This window comes from Myotis yumanensis, unplaced genomic scaffold (assembly GCF_028538775.1).
Source record: "Myotis yumanensis isolate MYYU_CA2020_CCGP unplaced genomic scaffold, mMyoYum1.0.hap1 SCAF_19, whole genome shotgun sequence".
Lineage (NCBI taxonomy): Eukaryota > Metazoa > Chordata > Mammalia > Chiroptera > Vespertilionidae > Myotis > Myotis yumanensis.
The window spans coordinates 21228603-21256118 of NW_027223770.1; the positions used below are offsets into that span (position 1 = coordinate 21228603).

Below are 27516 nucleotides of genomic sequence, written 5' to 3' on the forward strand. Positions count from 1 at the left end.
TGCAGCCAGCCTGCCTCCCTGTTGCTGGCTGCAATTCTCAAGTGCCCTGGGGAGGGAGGGGGAAGGAGTTCTGACTCAGCATAGGTTGTCCTGGGAAGGGTGGGGGCGAGGCTGCAGAAGAGCAAACCTCCCCTGGGAGGGATTTGTTCTGGGGTTAGAGTACAGAGACAAGCCTGTTTCTTTGCAGGAGACACTCAGCCACTGCTCCCTCTGTCTCTTCACCGGAAAGCCGCCCTTGGTGAGTACCGCCCACCCTTACAGTTTGGGTCGCCCTCCGGTTTCTCCAGCTGTTGTGCCCCTGTATCCTTGTCCTTCTCAGGCAGTAAGCTCCCTGCTGGGATTACTAGAAACTCTTTCCTAGCCCAGCCCCAGCCTGTGGGACCCGAGAAAGCGCCCCATCAGATGTGTGCATGGAAACCCTCTTGCTGAGCCTGCGTTCCTCTCCCCTCCACCGGGACCACTCTGTGGTTTAGCCAGTGTGAGCCTTTTTGCCACAATCTGTTTTTACCCAATCCCTCAAAACAAAAACAGACGCAAAACAACAAGCCTGCTGTATTGGCGCTGATTTGTAGGTATGGGGGCCATGGTGTATCAGAAACCATTGCAATCAGCTGGGTGAGCAACAGGGCCATTGCTCTGGCTTGGAGTAGGGTGTGGTGTTGGTTTTCATCTATTTTTTATTTTTTAATATACTTTTATTGACTTCAGAGAGGAAGGGAGAGGGAGAGGCTCAATCCCCAGTAGGGGGCGTGCAGGAGGCAACCGATCAGTGATTCTCTCTCATCATTGATGTTTCTATCTCCCTCTTCCTTCTTCTCTGAAATCAATAAAAACATTACTTTTTAAAAAATAAAAGTGTAACATAAATTATAACACATGGACATAATATTTTTTGGCATATCACATGAAATGGCTGTCTGAGATTATAATGAAATTTGGAAGACATGTTTTGATTTAAAATAGAGGGCATGTTGGATATATGAAATAGTAATCGCCTGGACAGAGAGAACACACTGGTTTCAATAACGAGCCCCAAAAGAAAAGCCACAAGGTACGTGATCTAAATTGCAGAAGTCCATTTTGGATCAGGCAACGTCTTACCTGCAGGGCAGACTCAACCTGTAAGATAACATTTATTTGGGAAAGCACAGAGGTAGCGGTAGTTCCCAGGAGAAACGGGCTTAGGAAACAAGGGATGGAGGCCAGGGAAAGGCCCTTTGAGCTTTGAAGGGAGGAAGGTCAAGGTGATGCGTCTGGAGGGATGGGGAACGGAAGAGGAAGGGAAAGGCAGGGACTTGCTCCCTGGAGGGAGCGTCTGCTGGGTCCTCAGTCATAAGGGTTTTAGGGGCGATCCCAGGGGCGGATCTGAATAGAATATTCTGCAGCTTTCCAGGTGTGTCCTTTCAGGGTTGTGGTCTCCACTGATTGATTGATCAGTGTCAGGGCAGGGGGGTTATAATTCAGTGCAGCTGGTGCCGAGGTCAGCCATGGCGCTGCTTGCCGGGTTTGGCTGCTTTTCTGGACCTGGAGCTGAATGAAATACACCTGAAGCCTACATGTTCTCTCCAGGGAGGAAAGGTCAGGGGTCTAAACCCTAATGAGCAGGGTATGCGAGGGGAGGAAAGGTCATTCCGAGGACGAGGTCCTACCCGACACATGTCCATGGCTAGGACTGGGGCCTTTCGCCCTGGTGACCTTCTGCACCTGGCCCATCGTCCTAGCTCTGCTCATGTCTGTCTAACAGCCACCTACAAGAGTAACAGCCCGGGTCTATTTAACAACAGTGACAAGAACAGCACTCATGTCTATCATCATATGGGCCAGGCCCCATTCCTAGGACTTCATCTATCTTCATTCATCTGTGCATAGACATATGATTTTCATTTTAGAAATACTGAGGTTCAGAGGCGTTCATTACATTCACTGAATATACCTAAAAGTGGTATCATAAAAACACTTCCGAAAAAAGTGGACCTGACGTTTGAACCAGCCTTCGGTGAGGTTTCCTGTCTAGCTCTCCACCAGGGTCTGCATTTAGAAGGAGTCTTGCTATTGACACCTTTATCCCCTTCTGTTCCACTTTTTCCTCCTTCCTGGGTCCCTCATTAACCCTCTGAATAGATGTTGATGCCAGAGAGAAGCCCATCGGTATTGGTGTTTGGATAGGTAATCCCCACCATGGCGCTCTGTTCATGATGTGTCTTTTCCACAGTAACCCTGTGTCACCATGGTGTCCCCTCCCTGTGGCCTCCTAACCCACCAAAAGGAGCCGGGTAAGCCTGACTCGTGACTCTGATTTGCCATTGGACCTTTGGCACCTCGCACGGCGGGAGGCATTCTGTGAAAGGTGGTGACCTCCTGAACTCTGGTCTATCTCTAGTGCCACTGAAGAGCATCTCGGTGACCTTGACCATTCGAGAGTTTGTGGCCGGTGTGTCTGCAACTTTGAACTATGAGAATGAGGGCAAAGATCCGTTGGAGGCCTTCTTTGTTTTCCCCATGGACGAAGACTCAGCTGTCCACAGCTTCGAGGCCATGGTGGATGGGAAGAAAATTGTGGCAGAATTGCAGGAGAAGTCTGAGGTACTGGGAATGAGTATATTCCTTCTTCCCTTTTTATGCCCATAATGCATAGTCTTTTTTAAAATTTTTTTATTGATTAAGTTATTACATACGTGTCCTTATCCCCACATTACCCCTCATCCTCTCCACTCATGCCCTCAACTCCCTATTGTCTGAGTCCATTGGTTAGGACTATATGCTAGCATATGAGACCTTTGGTTGATCTTTCCCCCTTACCCACTCTCTCCCCTACCTTCCCATAATGCATGCTCTTTAGGGTCTCTATCAAATGCAACTTCCCAGAAATGTTGATGTCGAATGCTTTGTCCTCTACTCCCCTTTAACCGATAACTTTCCTAAAACTATTGGAGGGAAACACCCATCGAAGGCTCTCAGGGTTTGGCTGTGAACTTGGCAAGACCCATCACAGGCTCACCCCACCAGTCTTTGCTTCCTGTGCCACTCGTCTCCTCCTCAAGCATGTCACCTCTCATGTCATGTCATCGTCTTCCCTTGTCCTCCTTAGGCCCGCACCAATTACGAGAATGCCATCAGCCAGGGCCACCAAGCCTTCTTGTTGGAGGAGGACGATCAGGCTGGCGACATCTTCTCTTGTAACGTGGGGAACCTGCCCCCCGGGTCGAAGGCGGCACTCACCCTGAAGTACGTGCAGGAGCTGCCTCTGGAGGCAGACGGGGCCCTGCGCTATGTGCTCCCCGCTATCCTGAACCCTCGCTACCAACTATCTGGTGAGTAGACTCTTTCTTCAAATACTCACAGGGAAAACCCCCCTCAGGGTTGTCAGGGGGCTAAACATTGTGGGGAGGGGACACACCACTGAGGTCACTTTCCATAGGAGGGTCTGAGGGCGGTGGCCTTCAAATGAAGACTCCTGCAGTCCCTTCGAAGGACGTGCCCTACACACTCAGCCTGGCTGCCACCGTCAGCTCCCAGCATGCCATCAAGAGTGTCCAGTGCAGCTCCCCTGTGAATCCTATTGAGTACCTTGACGATAAGACTTCTGCTCAGGTAATTAGTGAGCACACGCTGTGGTTGCCAGCACCCTGTTTTTGGGTCCTGATCTTCCTCCGCACTCCATCTCCTAAATATTGCTAACTTTCCCCTATTGACCCCGGGAAAATTGCAATGCCCCCCACCCCCTTTTTTTAAATATATTTTTATCGATTTCAGAGAGGAGAGGAAGAGAGAGATAGAAACATCAATGATGAGAGAGAATCATTGATCAGCTGCCTCCTGCACGCCCCCTATTGGGGAACGAGCCCACAACCCAGGCATGTACCCTGACTGGGAATCAAACCCAGGACCTTTTAGTCCCCAGGCCAACGCTCTATCCACTCAGCCAAACTGGCTAGGCCTGGGCCCCTTTTTTATCCTTATTTCATCTCCAGAGCCTCCTGCCTGTTCTCGCCCTTGCTCCTGGCTCTGTTTATGCATGGAAGGAGCCGGTAGCCCTCAGCTCTGACCTCAGCTCTGACCTCAGCCCCAGGCAGAGGCATGATGGTTCTAATGTGGCTTCTTTGCTTGCTCCCAACTCAGATCTCCTTGGCTGACGGACACAAATTTGATCGAGATGTGGAGCTCCTGGTTTACTACAGTGAGGTGCATACCCCCAGCGTGGCTGTGGAGATGGGGGCGCCCGCCACAAAGCCCGGTATGTTTCGTCTCCCTGTGTAGTTACCGCCTAAGGTCGTTGAATTACCCTCAAATGACCCTCACTTTTTTTCCCCTATTTAGTAATGGGTTAAAAAAAAAGGGACTAGTTTCCACTATGGCATGCAAAAATGATTCCATATTGAATATCATGGGACTATGTCTTATATGTAAATTTAGGTGAATTAGTAGAAACTTAGACAAAGGACATGAAAAAAGTTTACAAGGGAAATGCAGCTAGTTTATAAATATGGGACAATGATCAGCCTCTACAAGTATAAATTAAAGTAAATGATGTGATTTTTTCACTTTTCAAATGATCAAAGATTTCCAAATCTGGGAACACCTCATGCTTTAAAAGGTGAGGTGAATTTGGCACTCTCGCAGATTGCTTTAAGCAAAAATAATTTGGAATCGAACTTTGGAGAAGAGATTTGGCAATACGTGTCAAAAGAAATGTTCATTTTAGTGATTCCAATTTTAGGAATCTTACCTAAGGAAATAAATTTAAATGTAAGTAAAAATATACACTGAAGTGGCCATTTTCATAATATCAAAGATTAGTAAATAATCAAAATGTCTCACAATAGCTAACTTCACTATGCTGGGATTACTTGAGTTATTATTCAACTACTAAAATAATATATGTTGATAGATTGAAATAATATGGGAAATAAGGCTTCCAAAGAGGATTGAGTAAAAGAAAAGTAAGTTATACAAACAGATTATTATAAAAAATAACCTGGCAATTAAGAAAAATGTTTAAAACCACAGGAAATATGCACCTAGTAATTATGATTAGATTAAGACTAAATTTTTTGTTTTATCTAATAAATAACTTTTATTGATTTATCATTCCTTCCTGTAATCTCACCTAGAGTTCTTTCTTTGTTCTTTTTTTAATTTGGTAAAATTTATCTGACATAAATTTTAAGTAAAAAGAAAACTAATAATTTGGTATAAAATTTACATAACGGAAATTTTACCATTATAATTATTTTTAACGATATAGCTCTCTTGCCTTAAGTACATTCACCATGTTGTAAATATCACCCTTATCCATCTTCAGAGTTTTTTAACTCTTAACCTAGTTTCTTAATTTCTAAGCCTAAGTTTAGTTTCTTACTAGGTTTAATTTTTAAATTTCTTTAATTTATCTTATTTTCCCAATTTACCTTAGTATATATCTAATTTTCCTTTTATTTTGTTTGTTTTTATTGATTTCAGAGAGAGGAAGGGAGAGGGGGAGAGAGAGGAAAACATCAATGATGAGAATAATCATCAATCCACTGCCTCCTACACACCTCCTCCTGGAGATCGAGTCCACAACCCAGGCATGTGCCCTGACCAGGAAGTGAACCATGACCTCCTGGTTCCTGGGTCGCTGCTGAAACACCAGGCCTCATGGGCTGGGCTGGGTACTTCTTCTTTTAAATGTACTGGTGTAACACATGTCAGGGCCCGCTGTCTCGGGCCTCCCTGAGCTGCCATGGCCCTGGACTACAGAGACCATGAAGCGTCACTGGAAAGATATTGACACTTCTGAAGCATTTCCCACTTTGGTGGAATGACGCATCCTTGGGGACAATCATAGTCAAAACACAGTGTCTTGGTTTAGGCTCTTACTTCCATAGCTACCACTGCTTTAAAGATAAGTAGCTATCATTGATCTTCCATCGGCCATTTTTCTTATCTCATTGTTGACATTTGGCCAAGGTAACTTCACACTCCAGCTCACAAATTGGAACGCCTTAATTTGCCTTCACTCGTTTAACCATCCCCCCACCCCACCCCACCCCTGCCCCCCCAGGGCAGGCCGTCCAGGCTAAACCTGTTAGAGGGGGTCCCAGCCTTGACCAGGTTTGCTCCAGCTCCTGTTCCCTGAAGCTCCAGGCTCTGTCTTTGTTCATTAGTTGTCTGATTTTGTCCTTCCCTTTGGGCGAACTCCCCCTTGTGTGCCCAAAAGTACTACCACAACAGCGACCTGATTTTTAGTCAGGGTTCTTTTAATCCACCAGAGGAAGTTTTGAAATGTTGCGTCTTACAAGGTAAAGGTTGAGATTCCAAGAAGTTCTGTCGGCCTCTTTGCAGATTTCCTCGTCTGTTCCCTATGCCCAGCTGTGCAGACCCAGGGGACAGCAGGGGCAGCCTTAATGAGTCTTGTAAATCCCTCCAGCAGGGCTGCTCAAATCTTGCTCCCAGATCGTACGTTTGGTCAAGGTGGCTTGCTGTTCACAGCTATACACAGAAGAGAATGCCAGCTGGCATTCTGAGAATTTAAAGCTCTAATCCCAGAAGGACTGTAATATAGGTAGGATATTGGAATTAGATTCTGTGTCTCCTTATAGTGTCTGGACTGTTAGAGTGGATATAAACCAGCCATTCTCACTACATCTCTATCTTAATACTAGTATTTTAATTCCAGCCTCAGTTTTCACTTGCCCCTGAAAAGATAAAATCTTGGCTATGGCTTTGACAACTTGGTGACATAGGCCAACTCCCTGGTTGCCTCCATACTATTGTGTGGGTGATACTGTTCTCAACACAACATCCCAGTGCCTCTCCTTGTTCGGGAGAGCATAGGTAAGAGCTTCGTGCCCACAGCTGACGGACTTTCCCTGGCGTGTGTGACACTGACACTCTCAGCTCTTGTAACTTGTCAATGAAAGAATTGCCCACATGAGCGTCGTTTTTGTAAAGCGGTGATGACAGACTTAAACAAGGACCCATGTGATAAATTTCCCATTGATTTGATTTGAAGTTAATGCGACTCTGCCAAGTAGGTTATGTCGATTCTTCTGGTAAATGCTGGAACACTGTATTTAATGTATTTCACTAGTTGGCCTAGCTGCTAGGATACTAGGGTCAATGATGGCATCTTACTTATTGCTTGTTCCTGGTAACCTCTACCCTCTTTCATCTCCTTACTATCTGCTTTGCTTCTATAGCTCTTGTAGAGGTTTATAGCTCACTTCAAGCGCTTTGCCAGCAGATAGAGTATAAAAATCAAACTGTGTTTCTGATGTGGATGTTCTCAGCTTCCTGTTGATTCACTACAACTGATTCGTGGTGTCTTCCCTACGTATGTTTTTAGTTCCTTTTCATCTCATGGTGTCCTTATTCTTTCTGAGTAGGTTCTTTGATGGGAGATCCATCTGCGATGGTGAGTTTCTACCCAAATATCCCAGAGGCTCAGTCACCAACTGCATGTGGAGAATTTGTCTTCCTCATGGACCGCTCAGAAAGTATGCATTGTCCCATGAATAATCAGGATCCATCTCAGATGCGCATACAGGCGGCCAAGGTAAGACTAGTTCTTTTTCTGGTCATGTGCTCAAGTAAGGATGAGTCTCGGGGGTGAAATTAGAGTCCATCTGGGTCATCTGGATCAGTGTTTCCAGCTGTACTGCAGCTCACGTGACCACTCCAAGGACTATAAGACTGGGAGGCGCGCTCTGGGTAAAGGCCCACACTGGCAGGAGTTAGATGGGGAGGGTCTGTGTGTCTTCAAGGATCCTCTCTCACTCGCTCCCTATACACTCTTGCTGCAGGAAACACTGATTTGGCTGCTGAAGAGTTTGCCTATAGGCTGTTATTTCAACATCTTTGGATTTGGAACGTTCTTTGAGTCCTTCTTTCCGTAAGTTTCTAGAAAGGCTACAGAGAATTCAAAAAAAAAGATCCTCTAAAGAAAGGACTGTATTGTTAAAGGGGTTATGGTAGAGTTGACCTTGGCATTGGGGAGTTCGGGTGAAGTGGTTTACAGTGGGGCGAATCTCAATGCGGGGATGCGATACTGGGCAGTGTCAGCTAGCTATGTCCCTGCATGTGTTTGCTTTACTCAGGGAGAGCGTGAAGTACACTCAGGATACCATGGAGCAGGCCCTGAAGAGAGTTAAGAGTATGGACGCTGACCTCGGGGGCACAGAAATCTTGGAACCACTCAAGGCCATTTACAGTAGAACTTCCATCCCAGGCCACCCTCTCCAGGTAAGAATTGGAGCAAAGCTCACAGAAAGTGGGGAGAGAGAACTCAACTTCGGTTCCAGAATGTATAGCCCTGAGTTTCATTGCAGGATTGTCCCAATATGCTATGCGTAGTAAAGGGGAAAACACAAAAGGGATTTCATAGAAACCCTCTTCCTTAGCTCCATGCTCCGAACTGTGGAGGTGGGAGCTCTCTTGTGGAATGCCACAGAGGCCTGAGGTGAGACTGGGAGGGTGAGGAAAATGCCCAAAACCATGTGAAAACCTGATGCAAGTGACAGTGGCCCACTAGGGATTTCCCACGTGTCCGAAGAGGCATCAGTGTCTCTGGCATGAAATAGTCGAGTTTTTCAAGGGCAAATTGCGGTATTTTAAAAATGAACTTAAAAAAAGAAAAACGTGAACTTCATAGAGACTTGACCAATGTCTTCTATGCTCAGCTTTTTGTCTTCACAGATGGAGAAGTGAACGACACATTCAGTGTCATTAGAGAAGTGAAAAGCAATGGGCAGAGGCACAGGTATGCAGACAATGTGTGTGTTTCTGGGTGACTGACCACATGTAATCTAGGGACTTGTGGTTCCAGTGCTGACAAATAAGGATGGACAGGAATACTATGGGGTTATTTTTGCTTCTTTTTGAATAAAAATTAATGTTGCACAGTTTTTATTCTATGCATTTTGCTTCTTTCCCTCAGCAGTATATAGTTACCCATATTTTGCATGGAACCATAGTTAATTTTCAGTGGTGTATAGTGTTCCACGGGATGGCTAAACCATAATTTATTGATTGACTCTACTGCTGATGGACTTCCATTTAGCTGTTTAAAATAATGCTTTTGTGAATATCCTTGCATTCTGGTACATGTATTTTTTGCCTACACACACTTGTGTGTGTACCTATATATACATATTCATTTTCACATGTGTACACACACCTATTTCTTTGAATTGACATGGTAGTGAATTTATTGGGAATGCCCGTTTTCAGAATGAACATGGTTCGCATTGCATTAATAGTGTGGTTGTTTGCTCTAGGTCTTTTTGTAGATATCCTACATCTGACTAAGGATTTTTCTGTTTTGAGAGTTATTTTCTTTTTGTTTACATTTAAAAAAATAATAATGAATGGTTGAACTTCATCAAATGCATTTAATATCTGGTGAGATGAGTATATGGTTTTATTCTTTATTCTTTCAATGTGTTCATTATGATGACTGTTGTTAAATATCAGACCAACCTTGCATTTCTGAAATAAACCCAAGTTAGTTGTGATCTATTAACTTTTTCATATATTTTTTATTCCGTTGATTAATAATTGTTTAGGATTGAAAAATATTTTTTCATGAGAAATATTGGCATGTCCTTTTTAAATAATATTCTTGTTGGGTTTTAATACCTATGTTACAGTGGTGTCATATAATGAGCTGAGAAGAGTTGCCTGTTTTCCTATTATGGGAAATATTTTCTTATGTGTTTACTAGATGTTACAAGGAGATTTTTTTCTGTGGGAAGATTTTTAAATCCCTTTATTGAAATAGAACTATTCATATTTTTATATGTTCTTGATTATTATGGGAGTTTGTATATTTATCTAAGTTTTCAAATTTCTTTGCATGAAGTTATCAACAATGTCGCCAGATGATGTCATTAAGTTTTGTAGAATCGGTGGTAGTATTCCCTTTTTATTCCTGACACTGATTATTTGTGCCTTTTTTTCTTGCCCTAAATGTTTGTCGGTTTTTTAAATATGCTTTTATTGATTTTTAGAGAGAGAGGACGGGAAAAGGATAGAGATATATTGAGTGAAAATCTTTTGTCAGCTTCCCCCTGCACGCCCCCTACTGGGGATCAAGTCCACAACCCTGGCATGTACCCTGACTAGGAATTGAACCAGTGACCTCTTGGTTCATGGTTGATGCTCAACCACTGAGCCACACCAGCCGGGCATGTTTGTCAATTTTAATAATCTTTTCCAAAAAACAGCACTTTTTGTGTAGCCTCTCTATTTTATGATTGTCTTCTGTATCAATAACATTTGCCCTTTCTTTAAAATTTTTGGGTTTGTTGCTGCTTTTTTTCCTAAGACCTGAAGATGGGTTCAGGTGGTTGACTTTTAGACTTCTTTTTCCGACATGTGTATTTAGAACTACAATTGCAAACATATCTGTAACTAAATCCTAAATTTGGATGTCATTTTCTATTGGTGTTCTGTACTTTCTAATTATCATTATGACTTCTTTATAAAACCTCCTAGAGGCCCGGTGCATGAATTTGTGCATGGGTGGGTTCTGGCCGGCCTGCCCCGATTGGGGCTGATGGGGCCTTGCCGGCCAGGGAGAGGGGCTGCGGGCTGTTGGCCGGCCAGCCCCGCCCACTAGTCAAACTCCTGATTGAACTCCCAGTCAATGGGACAATTTGCTTATTAGGCTTTTATCATATAGGATGTTATTCACAAGTAGAGTGTATAATTTCTCAATATTTGAGGGTTTTCTATTCCTTTGTTAATTGTCAGACATTTTATATAAAAAATCCTGGAAATGTTTTGAGCCTCTCTAGGTGATGCTATCTTGCCCCTGAGAAGATTTACTCTTGGTTGCTGGAGAAGAAGCAGATAATCTTAGTCCAATTAGAATCCAATGAGCATCCATCATTAGGTGGCTGGTTTATTTCAGATTCACCTCTGCCTGTAGGGGAGAGTGCTGCAGGCCTGTATTTAAAAACCTGAGTGTCTACCAGGGCACTTTCTCTTTGGAAAGCCCAGATCTGAAACTGCTTAGCTTTGTTCACCATTCAGTTATCAGTTTGAACTTGGCGCTTGCTTCAAGGTGTAAAGAGATGCCAGATACCATCTCTCTCGGCCTCTCTCCTCTCCCAGTTCTTGGCCCATAGGTTATCGTCACCTCGGGAGCCTTTTGCTGTTTTCGAGTAGATTATTAAAAACATTGTGTACAGCTTTTCTAGTTGTCTACTGGCTTGGGACAACTTCCTCCGTCATTGCTGTGAGCAGAACTCTGCTAGGGTGTTCTACTTTAAGTCGGGGGCCATGTATGTAAGTTCCAGTTTTCCTGCTTCTCAGTTGCTTGGACAAATCACCTAAATTCTCTAAGCCTCAGTTTCCTCACTTTGAAAGTGGAGATAGTCATTGTACTTACCTTATAGGTTTACCCTGAGGGTTGAAAGAGTTATGCTGAAAGGAAGCATTAGGCACCGTGCTGGACACAAAGGAAGTGATAGATAAAGTTTCGCCATTATTATCATCCACAAGAGGCAGTTACATAAATTCTAGGCATATAGTTAGCCACTGATCAATACTATTTAGCTTTAATTTTACACGTTAAAAGCACTTAAATATAGGTAGGCATCAAAGTGCTTTGTAAGCATAAAGAAACTAGGCTGTAGTTCGAAAGGTCGTTGGAAATTTAAATGTGATCATATCCATATGCTGGTAGGCTGTGATCTCTAGGGAGCATTGTCACAGTGAAGTCACATTAATTAGAAGTCTGGTTCTAGCCTCACAAGGTTAGAACATTAATCCCGTAGCTGATGTCCCTAGATATGGGGACGATGATTCACACTACAGAGACTCAGACAGCCCAGCTTCTACCCATGAGCTAAGAGGCTACCAGATCGATTCCCAGTCAGGGCACGTGCCCTGGTTGTGGGCCTGATCCACGATGAGGGGCATGCAGTAGGCAGCCGATCAATGATGTTTCTCTCTCATCGATGTTTCTATCTCTCTCTCTCCCTTCCTCTCTCTCTAAAAATCAATAAGAGACTGATATATAAGCCAAAAGAGCAGGGTATTAATGTACTAGGAGAACTATCCTTGTCACGCCTTCTAAAATTGCTGGTATTAGTATTACCCACACATTCTCTGTTTCTAGACAGTTCTATTGGGGAAGCCACATTGTGATTAGAACACTATTTTGTGCTTGTGGACCAAGGCAAAGAGAGAACTCTCCAGTTAGAAGAGCAGGAGGGCCCTAGCCAGTTTAGCTCAATGGATAGAGCGCCGGCCTGTGGACTGAAGGCTCCCGGGTTCGATTCTGCTCAAGGGCACGTACCTCGGTGGCAGGCTCAATCCCTGGCCCTGGTCAGGGCGCATGCGGGAGGCAACCAATCAATGTGTCTCTCACACTGATGTTTCTCTCTCTCCCTCTGCTGTCCACCTTCTCTCTTAAAAAAATTAGTGGGGGTGCCGAAACCGGTTTGGCTCAGTGGATAGAGCGTCGGCCTGCGGACTGAAGGGTCCCAGGTTCGATTCCGGTCAAGGGCATGTGTCTGGGTGGCGGGCACATCCCCAGTAGGGGATGTGCAGGAGGCAGCTGATCGATGTCTCTCTCATCGATGTTTCTAACTCTCTATCTCTCTCCCTTCCTCTCTGTAAAAAATCAATAAAATATATTTTTAAAAAAAAATTAGTGGGAAAGTATCCTTTGGTGAGGATTAACAACAATAAAAAATAATAAAATAAAATCAATAAAAATCTATTTTAAAAAAAAAAAAAAGAAGAAGAAGAGCAGGACGCACTGTTTCCCATCCTAAGACTAGCCTTGCCAGGACAGATATGGTTCCAGAACAATGTTAGCCTCACAATGACGGGAGTGTCTGTGTTTTCCTAAATCTCACTTTCTGATGAACCCATTCTTTGGATTGATTATGGACACAATTGATGAGGATGTGGTCCTATTATTTTGTTTTTTCTGCTCCTAGAATCAGTATCATATGTAGTGTCTTGCCAGGGGATCATGGAGTCAAGAAGGGCAGTTCTCAGATTCCGTCTTTACCAGTTAGTCGGTGTGCGACCACGGACAGAGTTCTAACATCCTTGGGGCCTCCATTTCTCGCGCAAAAAGAAACATGGGCCTTCCTCTTAGTTGTCCTGGGATGATGAGGTCACATTATTCGTTGAAGGCATTTGGTCTAAAATATAGAATACACTCCATAAATGGTCGCTGGTATGCCTTTGGTCAAGGAAATACACTGAAATACACTATCTCTTCATGTATTTTTATGTGTTTTTTTGAAAATGATTTTGTCAAGTCACCCTTTCGTCCCTGTCTCTAACGTCAGGCTGTTTTACAATTGCAGGTGTTTCTCATTTGGTATTGGCGAAGGAGCCTCCACCAGCCTCATAAAAGGCATTGCCCGGGCATCAGGGGGCGCGGCAGAATTTATCACAGGCAATGAGAGGATGCAGTCGAAGGTGAGGGGCAGGCCTGTGTCCAGGGGGGGCGGTCCAGAGAGAGTGAGGACAGGGGGCACCCTGCTGCAAGAGCTGAGACAACCTAGTGCCTCTGGGATTCATTTCTTTATATTCCCAGGGCTTTGGGCTACAGACTCAATGGGACTACTTCTGTCTTTATGTGAATGGGCCCCCTGTAGTTTCTGGGGAAATGGCATCTAGTCCCAGCAGTTGGAAGCCCAGCAACAAAATGTGGAAGAGGTCAGGGCTTTGTGTTGAAAACAAGAAAGAGAGAAACTTAAGAATTTTGCCTGCTGAGCTTGGCATCCAGGTGTGTGCTTTAGGACCCGGCGGGTTCTGGTGTGTCTCCTCCATGCAAATGACACAAAGAACACAAGCAGGATGGCCCTAGCCGGTTTGGCTCAGTGGATAGAGCTTTGGCCTGCAGACCAAAGAGTCCCGGGTCCCATTCCGATCAAGGGCATGTACCTTGGTTGCAGGCTCCTCCCCGGCCTGGGCCCTGGTCAGGGCGCATGCAGGAGGCAACCAATCAATGTGTTTCTCTTACATCCATGTTTCTCTCTGTCTTTCCCTCTTTCTTTCACTCTCCCTAAAAATCAATGGAAAAATATCCTCGGGTGAGGATTAACAACAACAAAAAACAAACAAAAAAACCCCACACAGAAACAGACAGCTGTAGTATGTCTGTAGGGGGAAGAGGCGGTAAACTGCTACTCCGTTTGATGAGTCAGCACAAGGAGGCATCCTCCACCTCTGGCTATAGTGCTGTGTTCCTCTTCCCCAGCTGGTGCCATTTCTTATCGAATGCCTCCTTCTCTGTTACTTTAAACACATTTATTACGTGTATCTGCCTTAGCTTCCTCGTGTGTAAAGCAAAAGAACACCCATCTCCTAGTGGAGTGCTAGGGAGTAGGTCTACCATGGGTTGGGCTGCAAGCTCCTGGGGCATGATGAACATTCAGGTAGTAGTAGATATGGTTGCCATTATGTATTTTTGGTGTTTATTCTGTTCTCTTCCTTCCTCCAGGCTCTCAGGGCCCTGAAAGGCTCTCTGCAGCCTGTGGTAGAGGATGTTTCTCTGAGCTGGGATTTGCCTGTGGGCCTGTCTGCTAAAATGCTTTCCCCAGAACCAACTGTCATCTTCCGGGGTCAGAGGTTGATCGTCTATGCCCAGTTGACTGGGACGATGCCGGTGAGATTCCATTCTTGCTTGTTCCTCCAGCCAGAGTCGCTGCTGCCCCAGGCTCTGCTCCTGACGCTTGCCCGACAGGGTCGGCCTCCCTCCCCTCCCCATCATGTCAAGCCTCTGGTTTTCTGAACTACCTGGTTTCTAGCCAGAAACTTTAAATGTGTGGGGTTAGAGAGCTGCCCCGATTCTGCCATCTCTCCCTGGGTGATCTCTCCCTCCCATCCTGTCTCCTCTTCTCTACTTTTCAGCCAGCAGAGGCAACAGGGAAAGTTTGCCTCAAGTACACCCTCCAGGGCAAGCAGTTTGAGAATCAAGTGGCGTTTTCTCTACAGCCCAAGTCGGATGCCAAGTAAGATTTCCATTTTTCTTTCCTAGTTCCTTCCTTTTCTTTCTCCTTTCCCTCCCCTCTCCTCTCCTTTGGTTCCTCTCCTTCCCTTCCCTCCCCTTCCCTTCCTTCTCCTTCCCTCCCCTTCCCTTTCTTCTTGTCTCTGCTATCCTTAGGGGTCAGTTTCCTGCTCTTCATTTTGGGCTCAATGATTTCCCTAAAATCACTTTTCCTTTTCCGGCCACTCAGATTTCATCTCGCCCCTATCTTTATGTTCCTCCCTGCGCCATCCCTAGCCTGTCAGGGTTCTGAGTAGCGGCACAGATGAGCTTCTCCCTGAGTCACAGGAATCTTTTTTCTGTCAGCCTCACCATTCATCGCCTTGCTGCCAAGTCCTTCATCCAGACCAAGGACATGGGCTTCGAGGAGACTCCAGCAAATGATAAAAAAGAGGTGCTGAAAATAAGCATGGAGTGCGGCGTCATAAGCTCCCACACGGCTTTCATTGCCATCAACAAGGATCTCAACAAGCCGGTTCAGGGACCCCTGACTCGCAGTGATGTTCCAAGTCCAATGCTATTTTCTACAGAGGATTATGATTTGGCTGGGATGTCTTGTAAATCTGCTTTGATGGCTGATGCTTCTGTTTCGAAATTATGGAAATGTGGAGGTGGTGAGTTTTATTCTAACCAAACTCACACAAAATAAGAAGCCCTGTATACCTGGATACATCATTTAAAGCAAATATTTATGAAAAGTCCTTCCCTCCCTACCCCCCTCGTCTCTCCACATCTAGAATCTCTGGCTGTTGTAAAACATTTATGTCCTTGAAAACTAGACATTACACCATTAGCAAGAAAATGTAAAGTTCTCCAAGGGGGAAAAAATGAGGGAAATGAAAGAGAAAGTGCATATGAGCATTGAGTAGTTACACTGCCTAAATCTGACGCTGAGGTATCCTATTGATACTGGTTAATGATTACACAAATGGCGGGCAAACAACCTGGTAGTGTTAGGAAATGGGTGCTGATTGCTGGGCTGTCTCAGACGTAAACCAGAACTGGAGAGAGAAATGCTCAGGGAGATAGCGCTTTTGTCAAGGAATGTTGAGGGCAGACCAGCTGCAAGGTCTGACGGAGATCACCATGGAGGATCAGCTAGGCAGCGACCCACCCCACAGAACAGAACTTGCTTCAACGGGGCTCTGGTACCTGCTGAGTCCACCCCATGAGTACGACGCTTGTGGAGGTGGTGGGGTGGTGATGCTTTGACATGGTCTGAAGCTGTCCACTGAGTGCACTGGCTCTGGGTACTCCTGGGAGATTCAGGCCAAGGTCAGCCACTGCCTTTGTTCTGCCCCAGGGCCACCCAGCATGAGCTACAACATGATCTGCAGATGGCTGCTACTTGTGTTGAGCTTGGAGGTGCCTAGGAGAAGCCAAGCTACAAACCAAGGCTGGCTGTGGCTAGTGCCGGGCCTAGGGTCACTTAGCAACAGGTACCAGGCCAGATGCTGCTTATTTGAGAGATTTTAGGAAAATATGAAGCATGAGCCAAGACAGGCCAAGGCCATTCTGATGGTAAAGCCACTAGAAACAGCTGGTGTGGACAGGGCCTCCAGGAATCACCAGGGTGGGGCTAACAGTGTTAATCCAGGTTGATGGAGACTCAGATATGGTGGCCACCTGCTGGCTCTTTAGGGAAAGGTTCAGCAAAGGAACAATGGCCTCTACCAGTACTTCTGTCTGGAAGAAAGCTTCCCATACAGCTCTTGCTATGATGTCAGACCATTCAGTTCTTCCCTGTATGTCTCAGGTGCCTTTCAAGTAGCTGCCCCATGCTGGAGCTCTGAGGAGTAAGTCCGAGTTAGTCCATATGTGGACTCTTTATGAGGAACTGCTTGGGACTCCTGCAGCCTCTGTCTCCCTCAGCCTCGTCCCTCACTGTTTTTTTTTTGGGGGGGGGGGGTGGTTGTTGTTGTTTTTTAAATGTATTTTATTGATTTCTTACAGAGAGGAAGGGAGAGGAATAGAGAGTTAGAAACATCGATGAGAGAGAAACATCAATCAGCTGCCTCCTGCACACTCCCCACTGGGGATGTGCCCGCAACCAAGGTACATGCCCTTGACTGGAATCGAACCTGGGACCCTTCAGTCCACAGGCCGATGCTCTATCCACTGAGCCAAACCGGTTAGGGCCTCACTGTTGTTTTATAAGCAGAAGTTATGGGGACTTTTCTTCTCAGCACTGGAACCCTGGGCTGGGGACTTGGTGTGGGGCTGGGACCCCTTGCTCCTCAGGAGGTACCTGTGTAGCGGAGACATCCCCCCTAGTTTTTACCTGCCCCACATGGGTGTGGCACCAGTCCCTCCTACCAGTCTTGATGTGTCTTCTTTAATTCCATAGTTCTAGGACTCCCACTGAGCTTGATTTCAGGCAGTTCTGAATGCCGGTTGTTCTGTAGTTGAGTTGTAATTTTGATGTGGTTGTGGGAGGAGGCAAGGATACTGCATTTATTTGTACCACCATCTTGTTTGGAATTTCTGGATATTGTGTTTTTAAAGTATATCTTTTTTTCAATTAGTTTTTTACAGGTGGAATAATTCTGGTTGATAACCAGATTCTGACTTGGGAGGGAGTGGCTAGCGTAGGGTGGAGGTTGAAGCCATTTGATTTGAGGAAGCCAGGAAGCTTTGATTTGGGGGGTTGGATGGGTTATGTACATGGTTGCTTCTCTCTAAAGATGATGGCAGGCTTTGCAAGGAAGGGAAAGTCTTCGATCTAGTTTTCAGGTACTTCAGTGGGTGTTGAAAAGGGACAAAGAAGTTGGAGGTTGACAGCTGTGAGGCTACGAGGAAGGTAATTCAGGTGAAGGTGAAGAGTCATGCTATGGATGTGGCCATTGGGACCGAAGAGGTTGCCAACCCCACCTACCTCACCTCTCAAACCTGGATGCTTGGGTTCTGGTACTTGGAACAACCACCATTTGAGAAGGATAGAGGGAGAAAAGATTTCTAGGAGGAAACATTAGTTTTAAGTTGAGATGAGTGGTTGAGGGAAGCCTCCGATAATGAAACTAAAGATGCAGAAAAGATCATTGTCATGTGTCAGGAGGACACCCTTGGAAGGGCACGGAGCTGCAGGATTTGGGCTCCTGGGAGAAGAAAAAAATGCACAGTAAAGATGATGACTGAGGCTGACATGGATAGGAGCATATGTCTCAAATCATCAGGGCCCTTTGCCTACAGCAGACAGCATAGGATGCTTCAGAGTCAGTGGCTATATTGTGTTTTTTGAGCTCATACAAAGCCCTATTCTCCTACCATCCTCCCGGATCTCTACCCAACTCATACCAGAGCATGTCCTACCCGAAGAACGGTTACAATCCCCATAGGTCCACAATTAACAAGAGCCTGCATTCTCTAGGTCAGCATCTTCCCAGGGATATTTTCTCACCAGGGTTTGTATGGCATGCATATAGGACCAGGAATATTCAGACGACTGGTTGGTAGTTTTAGATCAAAGAAACGCCAGCCTCTCAAGGACGAGTATGATGCTTCCGTTGAAATGTCACGGGAAGGTTCTTCCATCGACATGACCGACTTGGAAACTAACCATACAGGTGAGACGACCCTCAGCTCTCTTTCCTAATCTATGGGAACTGAAGAACTCATCCTCAGTGTTCTGCTGTCTTATGGCTTTCTCTACTCAGGACGTGATTGGTTGGAGAAGTGTCGGGGCAGAGGGTAAAATTTCCCAGTCTTTTTGTCAGGGCCAGCCCCGCTTCCATAGTCTACAACGCAGGACACTGAAGCCTGCCCCAGTGGAGTTCAGGATGAGCCCCTCTGCCATCTCATCAGCTCGCAGGCCTTGCCTACTGACAGGGGCCCTCCTCTTGCAGAACCCACCTGCCAGCCTGTTTGGGCCCCAGCTGCATGAATCATTCACTTACATGTTGGGTTTGAAGACCGACCTTTGTCATGCTTTCTGATGACTTTCTGTCACTACAAGCTGTTCCTTGGTCATTTCATTGCCTTGTGTTCCAAACAGTTGGGTTTCTCATTTGCATGACAATGAGTAGTCAAAGTACATGTTACTTAAAATAGGCTTAAAAGCAACTTCTGTCTAGTCCAGGGGTGGGCAAACTTTTTGACTCGAGGGCCACAATGGGTTCTTAAACTGGACCGGAGGGCCGGAACAAAAGCATGGATGGAGTGTTTGTGTGAACTAATATAAATTCAAAGTAAACATCATTACATAAAAGGGTACGGTCTTTTTTTTTTTTTAGTTTTATTCATTTCAAACGGGCCGGATCCGGCCCCCGCGCCATAGTTTGCCCACGGCTGGTCTAGTCTCTTCCCGTTTTGCAGCAGGGGTTTATGGTGTACAATCGTTTCATCGTTCAGACATCTTTTCCACTTGCTCTCTCTCTATGCATTCTTCTTAGGCTGCTAAGACAGAAAGGGCTTCGAGGTCTAAGGTAGATTCAGATCTCTTGTACTACCAGTTACTGTGGGGTTGTAAGAAAATTAGTTAACTTTTTATTTGTTTTACTTTTTAGAACTACTTTAATTGTTTTCAGAGAGGAAGGGAGAGGGAGAGATAGAAACATCCATGATGAGAGAGGATCATGGATCGGCTGCCTCCCGCACACCCACTACTGGGGATGGAGCTCTCAACCCCAGGCCTTTGCCCTGACTGGGAATTGAACTGTGACCTACTGGTTCATAGGTCAATGGTCAACCACTGAGCCACACCGGCCGGGCAAGGTAACTTTTTAGAGCCTTAGCTTCCTCCGCTGCACTATCATACACCTCCTCATGAGAACTTCCTTCATGTTATCCACGGAGTAGGTTCTCAGTGTACCATAGTGTTGGTTTCCTGCGTTGTCCTAAAACCTGGTAATTAGCTGTTTAGCAATATCCTCACAATAATGAGCTCCCTCTCTCATGGAACCTCTTACTAATGTAGAGAGAAGAAGTTTCCAGCAACTACTATTTGCTGGGAGCCATTTAAGTGCCTTCTGCGTCCTGGATGTTTTTTCTCACACATCAGGCATTACTGTCTCCCATTTAGAGAAGGCTGCGATTTCTGTGGGTTAAGTAACTATTAGATTTTGAGTGCAGGCAGACCTGAGATTCAAATGCAGATTTTGATATTCAGAACCTTAGATTTTTTTCTCATTAGAGTAGAACTGTTTTTCTTGCCTACTAATTTCTAAGTTGCACGGAGTATATCATCCCATAGGATAGCTATCCAGATGTGAGATGCTTTCTATGAAAATTCTGTGGTCTTCAGGCAGCTTTTATACCATCAGGATTAGACACTAGACCATGTTTTTAAACATGTTTTTACCGAATCTTAGAGAGAGAGGAAGGGAGAGGGAGAGAGAGAAACATTGATCATGTGCCCTGACTGGGAATCGAACCCACGATCTCCCAGTGCATGGGACGATGCTCATCCAATTGAGACACACTGGCCACGGCTAGACTTCTCTTTGAGGTAGACTGCTAACTGCTTCCTTTATTTATGTCTGCTCTCTTTTGACATTTTTGATCATTAAAATTCAAGCTATATTTATCTAGATGGTTTTTGTTTTTGTTTTTTAATCCTTATCCAAGGATATTTTCCAATGGATTTTAGAGAGAGAGTGGAAGAGAAAGGGAAAGACAGAGAAAATATCAATATGAGTGAAACACATCGATTGGTTGCCTCTTGCACATGCCCCGGACCAGGGCCCAGGCCGGGGAGGAGCCTGCAACCGAGGTACATGCCCTTGATCAGAAACGAACCTGGGACCTTTCGGTCTGCAGGATGATGCTCTATCCACTGAGCCAAACCGGTTAGAGCTGTCTATAAATTTTTTAATATACCTAACCTTTTAAGGGTCGTTGCCACAGGACAGGATAGGACTTTAAGTAGCACTATCATGTGAGTTCTTTAGTACCCTATATCTTCCTCTCCTTTCTGAATTTTTAAATGCATCTCTCCTAGTGGCAGCACAACACTGGGGTGGCCTCCATTGTCACAGAGAAAATACATGTCTCCTGGGTGGGGACTGAGATGGGGAACTTGGTGGGATCTGCACTCTTCCTATAGCCTTTCTCTGGATTCAGACACCCTCCCTGACGTATGCCAAGGGGCCAAATGAAACTTCCTAGTTTCTCATCTTCTTTCTTTTTTTTTCTCCCCCAAAATCTTTGAAGATGATCCCCTTGTACAGCTGATTTCCCTCCAAAAGGCAGATGGTTCCTGGGATCTGAATGAAGGTCTGGCCGTGGTCCTGGGTGTGAGCTTGGGAGATATGCAGGCTGCACTCCCTGTCAAGGTGAGACTTGGGGGGAAAAAAAGGAGTTTGTCTATTTTTGAGAAGTTGGGATCAGTAAAGAGAATTGGATGGATCATGACTCACCTGAGGAAGCGGAATATAGGAGATCATACACTAAGTAAATCTCTAATAAATAGGGTAGGTTAGAACAGAAGGAACAAGGAACTCATGGTCCAGCCAGTAGGAGATGATGGATGACAAAGGGAACGCAAAAATTCTCTTTTTCTTTGACTGATTCCCTGCCATCCATCTTAGTGATAATAACAGCTGTTCACTGAGCAGTTACACACTGCGCCAAACACTTAACTTTCATGATCTTATTTTTTCATCACAACAATGAAGAAAGGTAAGTCCTATTTATGTTGCTGTTTATAGATGAAGAAGCTGAAACCCAGAGAAGTATAATCATGAGTCTAAGTTTACCTAACTAGTTAGTGGCAGAGTGGGGTTCAATTCTAGGACTGACTATCTTTCGAACCCACATTATTGCTACTCTTCTTGATGAGGAAGTTGTCCAGAAATTAGCAAAATCTATGTTAGGAATGTGAAGTATAAACAGGGATGATGTAATTATTGCAAATGCGTTCAAGTCTGCTGATGAGTACAAATTACGTCACACAATTTCAAGGTAGCCTACTAACCGAGATATTGTGAAATATAAAACAAATGCCAAAAGCCTGAAAGGCAGTGTCATTTTGAATTTACAAAATCTGGAAGATGATTCAATAAATTTCAGATACCCTGTAATTACAACAACAATACAGTATCTACTAGTTAGATGTAACTATCAAGCTCTTCAAATATGGCCAATGCAAATGAGGAAGTACATTTTTAATTGCCTTGAGATGTGCTATAATTGTGAAATGCATTCTGATTTTAAAAACTTCATATAAAAAGGAATGTAAAATATTATTTATTATTTTTATATTGGTTATATGTTAACATGTTATTTTAAATATATTAGATTAGACTGGTTGATGTTGCTCAGTGGTTGAGTGTGTACCTATGTACCAGAAGATCATAGTTTGATTCCCAGTTAGGTCACATGCCCTGGTTGCAGGCTAGATCCCCAGTAGGGGGCGTGCAGGAGGCAGCCAATCATCATTGATGTTTCTGTCTCTTTCTCCCTCTCCCTTCCTCTCTAAAATCAACAAAAATATATATTTTTTAATAAAACTATATTTTAAAAATACTTTTAAACCTACTAGGTTAAATAAAATATATTATTAATAACATAATTTAACTTTTTTATTTTTGCATTTTTACATGTGGCTGTTAGGATACTTAAAACTATATTTCTGCCAAGACCGGTTTGGCTCAGTGGATAGAGCGTCGGCCTGCGGACTGAAAGGTCCCAGGTTCTATTCCGGTCAAGGGCATGTACCTTGGTTGCAGGCACATCCCCAGTGGGAGGTGTGCAGGAGGCAGCTGGTCGATGTTTCTCTCTCATCGATGTTTCTGATTCTCTATCTCTCCCGCTTTCTCTCTGTTAAAAATCAATAAAAATATATATATAAAAAAACTATATTTCTATTGAAAAGACTTTTAAAACAGATAATTACAAGAGTAATTTATAAATAATTTATTAATTTGATTAACAAATATAATGAATTTATAGACAATTCAAAGAAGATATTAAGGATCATAAAGATCTAGCTCGGTTTCATTGAGAACAAGACATGTTAGACTAACACTTTCTTCTTGGACATGGTAACTTAGTCAATAAATCAAGGGAATGAAGACCTGGTGTATCTGAATTTCATTAAGGAATTTGAACTTTTCTTAATGATTAGTATATGGACTGGTTACAAACTAGTTGGAAACCCATGGTACTGAATAATGAATTTATTCAAATGAAACAGATATGCAGATCCCCCAATCTTTGATTCTCTGGGAGGGGGGGAGGCCCATATTTTCAATGAGTATTTACGTGAAGATGTAGACCAATACGTTCCTATTTGTATGTGACAAAACAGGGAGATGGCATAGTAGACAAGAAAACCAGGATCCCAAAAGACCTGAACAATGACCTGAATTAAAAAAAAAAAAAAGCTGGCATCAACACTTTTTTTCGTTCTAAATTCTCAATTATACAGGTAGAGACTAGAAGCCAAATGACAGCGGTTGCACATGAAAATTAGAGATTTTAGAGGACCACAAACTTATTATTCATCAGCAAATTTGAAATATGATTAGTTGAGGGCAAAAGGATTGTCAGGAAACCTTTATGTATTATATAATCTGGGGCTGGAGTCATGTAATTTTATAAGTACATTTACCTCCAGATGTGACCATTTAAAGAGATATATTTTAGAAATCACTGTGTTTGTTTCTAGACTAGGAGAACAAACACGGGATTCTTACTGCTTTGACAGAAGTCCTCTTAAGAGAGAATGGAAGGAACTGGGAATTTTGATCTGAAACAAGTCTACTCAGAGAACATGATCGCTGTTTCCAAATTTTAACGCTCATGATACAAAATAATTTATTTTAATCTGTTGTCTCTAAAAATGGGAATTGGGAGCCACCGGTGAAAACTCACCTTTTTCTGGTCTGTGGACGACTTTCTGTTGAGCTGGATGAGCACTGTGACCTTGAACCAGAACATTTGGTCTCCAGTCCCAGCTCCATCATGTGCTAGAAGACTCACTTTGGGCAAATCATTTCACTTTTATATGAATCAGTTTTATCTCTTAAACCATGTGGCTATTGGTAATTCCTCAATATGTTTTTGTGTTGGTGAGGGTTCAAATAAAAGCACACACATGAAGATGCTTTGGAAAAAATAGAAAGCCACTGTGCCTGTGTGTTTTGTTGTTTTGTCACAGCTGGTTAATCCTCCTTGGGGGTGTCTTAGGAGTTTCAAACAATGTCCTGGTGGTTACACTGCATTAAAAATTGAAGACGTTTCTACCTTAAGACTCACTGGACGGTTGCCCTGAGGTTTAGGGCCTGGCATTGTGCCTTACAAGCCATAGAGCAGGTTAAGGGAGACCAGGTAACCTCACTTAGTAGCAATGAGTGGGGGGAGGGACCTGGTAGGTGAGGAGGGAGTGCAGGCTTCAGGGGCGTCTCTCTGTTGTAGAGTGTGGATTCCTCAGGCTGGGCCACTGTCCTGGCGGTGATCTGGCTGCATGACAAGTATAAGGACATGAAGTGCGAGTGGGAGCTTCTGGAACGGAAAGCTGTGGCCTGGATTCACAGCCATGCAGGTAGGAGCACCAGCCTGAGCCCTCAGCTCCTTCCCTCCTTAGGAAGCTCTGCATCTTCCTGGACATTGAGCCCCCAGGCTGTCTTGGTCTAGACCTTTTCGGGTCTCCCAGCTAGTTCTCTCCTGGGCAGGATGAGGGTGCCGTCCTCCAGTGGGGGCAGTGGGAGGTGTGTGAAGAGGGAAAAGGAGCATCGATGGGGAGTGTGAGTTGGAAAAGGGACATGAAGTGGCATTTATTCTTCTCACTCTGTCTGTACTATCCTGAGTGTGAGACTGAACTTGGGGCATTTCTCTTTTGAGTGTTTATTATCTGACTGCTGCTGGATATCTCTGGGGCCAGAGGGCAGGAAAGGGAATCTGGGGGATGTGACGAGAAAGTGGGGGGTGCTAAGCAAAGATACAAGCAGGACTCAGGGGAGATGACCGAGGAGGTTGAGGGGAGACTGGGAGAAAGGCACTTCCTCTTACTGTTGTCCCTCAGCCCTCATTTTTGTTTTCTCCTCACAGGCTCCGCCACGGATGGGCTGGTGAAAGCCGCTGTGGGCTTTCTGAAGTCATCGGTGGATCCTGCCGTCTTTGCCCCCTGAGGATCCCGGCCAGAAACACACGTGACTCCTTCATGCTCCTGTCCCCGCCTGAACCCTCAATCTTCCAGAACGTGATCTTGTCTTGTATGCCTCTCCTGTCGGCTTCCTGTATTAAAAGTCAACAATACCCGCCTTTCCTCCAGGTTCCAGGTTCCCTCAGGATATGACATCCTTTCCCCAGCATGTGCTCTCAGCCAGGCATCATGGCCCCAGACCTGTTCTCTTTCTAAAAGGAGTTCAGAGGCAGTGAGGTCCCTCCCGGGTTTTTCAGAGTGACGACATGAGAAACGAGGGGCGTGGACTCTAGGCTACAGGTTGCTGGGTTGATGTTAGGGATTGCCTGGACTGGAAAGTTCTCTGCATTATTTTTTGTCTATTCAGTATTGCTTTTGGGGACTTATGAGGATAAGACTGGTAAGCTATCCAGTTTTCTATTCTTGGGTAGAATAAAGAGGTGGAAGGGCAGTTGACAGCCAACATTGGGATCCACATAACCTCCACATGAGGGTTGGCACTGTTGGGGACATTCTTGGTCAATTCTGCCTGGGTCTTGTTAGCCTCTACTGCCCGCCTCCCCTCATACTGCCCAAGGGTTGAGTCATACCTGTGGGAGACAGATGTTTCTTCTTAATCAGGACGCATCTTAGTAAGAGGGCCATCATGGGATCCTTTGTCCTGGCCTGACCCGTGAGGCCTCTGAATCGGGCTCTGATCTAGTATACTTTTATAAAATCAGTGCTAAAGGCAGCTTCACCTGAGTCCCAAAACCTGGGCCATTCATCCCAAGAGGAAGAAAGGAGCTCCCCGTGATCATGCCTGACCTTTCAGTCCCACACACTCTATCCTAGTGGAAGGGACCCTACTGGATGTGTTGTTCCCTAACATACTGCTGTATCAATATTAAAATGACACTCGGTTGTATGTGATATAGATTTATTCATTGGATCTGCATGGGTTTTCTCATCCCTTGTTTTCCCTCCCAACTCTTAAAAAAATATATTTTTATTGATTTTTTGTTCTTTATGCCTGTGTTCCTCTCTTTCTCTCTATTCTTCTTCTCACAACAGTCCCTTTAGCATTTCTTGCAGAGCTAGTTTGGTAATAATAAACTCCTTTAGCCTTTTTTTTTTTTTTAATCTGGGAAGGTCTTTATTTGGAGATCTCTCAATATATCCCCTTTTTGGCTTCTGTTCTAGGTAAAATGTCCTTATGTAGTAGATGTCTTGTGAAACTCAGTGATACAGTCTTTGTATGTGAACCAGGTGCTCCAGAGATGTCCTTTGTGTGGGTTATATGAGTACTCTTGTTGTTAGTAAGTCTTGATGGCTGCTGATTTACCTATGGATGGGTTTGACCCTCAGGCTAGCTGACTGTGGAGAGATATAGATAGTTCCCACTTGACTGCACCCTTTCTGATGATCTCATTACTATTATCTTATAACTAGATGATGCATTAGTTTCACAAACTAATTGCTCCCTCAGAGCCATCAGTGAGTCCACAGTAGGGCTTAAGGGGGTTTGAGAAAAACTTCCAAGGAAGCAATTCAGGGAAAGTGGGTATGGGCAGGTCTCGATGGTGCAAACCCTAGGAGACTCGATTCTTTATAAGTAGGAGACCTGACACGCCTTTAGCTGGAGCACTCTGTGCTCTGCCGAGAAGCAGTAACTGACAGGTCTCATAACCACACTTTGGAAAATTTGACTGTACTCTCAGGTAGACTGTGAGAATGTCCACACTGCTGCTCTTGTATGACTACTAGAGGCCCAGTACACGAATCCGTGTACAGGTGGGGTCCCTCAGCCTGGCTGGTGATTGGGGCCGATGGGGAGAGGAGCCAGCAGTTTTGGGGTGGGACCGTGGAAGGATGGCCCCAGCAGCAAGCTAACAAACGGCCGGTTCCATGAGTAACTGGGCGCCCTCCTCCCTCCTATATGGGTCCAGGGTGCAGGTGAACCAGATTCAGGACTGTCAGGGCCCAGCAACAAAGTCTGGGTCAGTGCACATCATAGCTATGGGTAGGTCGGCCAGTTGTTCTGGTCATTCCGGTTGTTCGGTCATAACAGTTGCTTAGGCATATATATATATATATATATATATATATATATATATATATATATATATATATAATCTCCAGCCCCCCACACAGGGTCCTTCCTGGTCGTTGTCAACTTCTTTTTCCTAGAATGGCCTTCTTATAGAATCATCCAGTATCAAGGTGTCTGATCATAGGCAAGGATCAAAGACCTCTGACAGCCTTCCCTGACCTGGGACAGATGCTCCACATTGAACAGAAATTTGCACGGCTCAGAGGTAGTGCTCATGTGTGCCTAGAATTAGTAGCAAGAAGGCCGTGGTCAGCAGCATTTCTTCTCCATAATGCCACTGTTTCTCCCTTTGCCATCTTGGCTTTTGCTCAGTTCTATGGCGATAGGTGAGTTACTCATTTT

General features: G+C 44.7%; 1 protein-coding gene across 1 annotated transcript; it reads left to right on the plus strand.

Annotated features, from left to right (window-relative positions):
* The first annotated feature begins 2212 nt into the window (after window positions 1-2212).
* VWA5A (von Willebrand factor A domain containing 5A) lies at window positions 2213-25989 on the plus strand. The gene is made up of 17 exons (XM_070399718.1): window positions 2213-2273; window positions 2381-2583; window positions 3089-3311; window positions 3419-3591; window positions 4120-4234; window positions 7368-7537; window positions 7785-7873; window positions 8079-8223; window positions 8661-8740; window positions 13314-13428; window positions 14456-14620; window positions 14866-14966; window positions 15308-15615; window positions 18424-18564; window positions 21149-21270; window positions 24356-24482; window positions 24989-25989. The coding sequence occupies exons 1-17, from the start codon at window positions 2228-2230 to the stop codon at window positions 25066-25068; spliced, it is 2403 nt and encodes an 800-aa protein (XP_070255819.1). The 5' UTR covers window positions 2213-2227; the 3' UTR covers window positions 25069-25989.
* The last annotated feature ends 1527 nt before the right edge of the window (window positions 25990-27516 follow it).

Bases quoted from the DNA above. Each gene is read 5' to 3' on its own strand.
- VWA5A (XM_070399718.1), top strand. From the start codon at position 2,228: ATGGTGTCCCCTCCCTGTGGCCTCCTAACCCACCAAAAGGAGCCGG. The intron at 2,584-3,088 runs GTACTGGGAATG...TGTCCTCCTTAG, and splicing joins AATTGCAGGAGAAGTCTGAG to GCCCGCACCAATTACGAGAA. The intron at 8,741-13,313 runs GTATGCAGACAA...TTACAATTGCAG, and splicing joins AGCAATGGGCAGAGGCACAG to GTGTTTCTCATTTGGTATTG.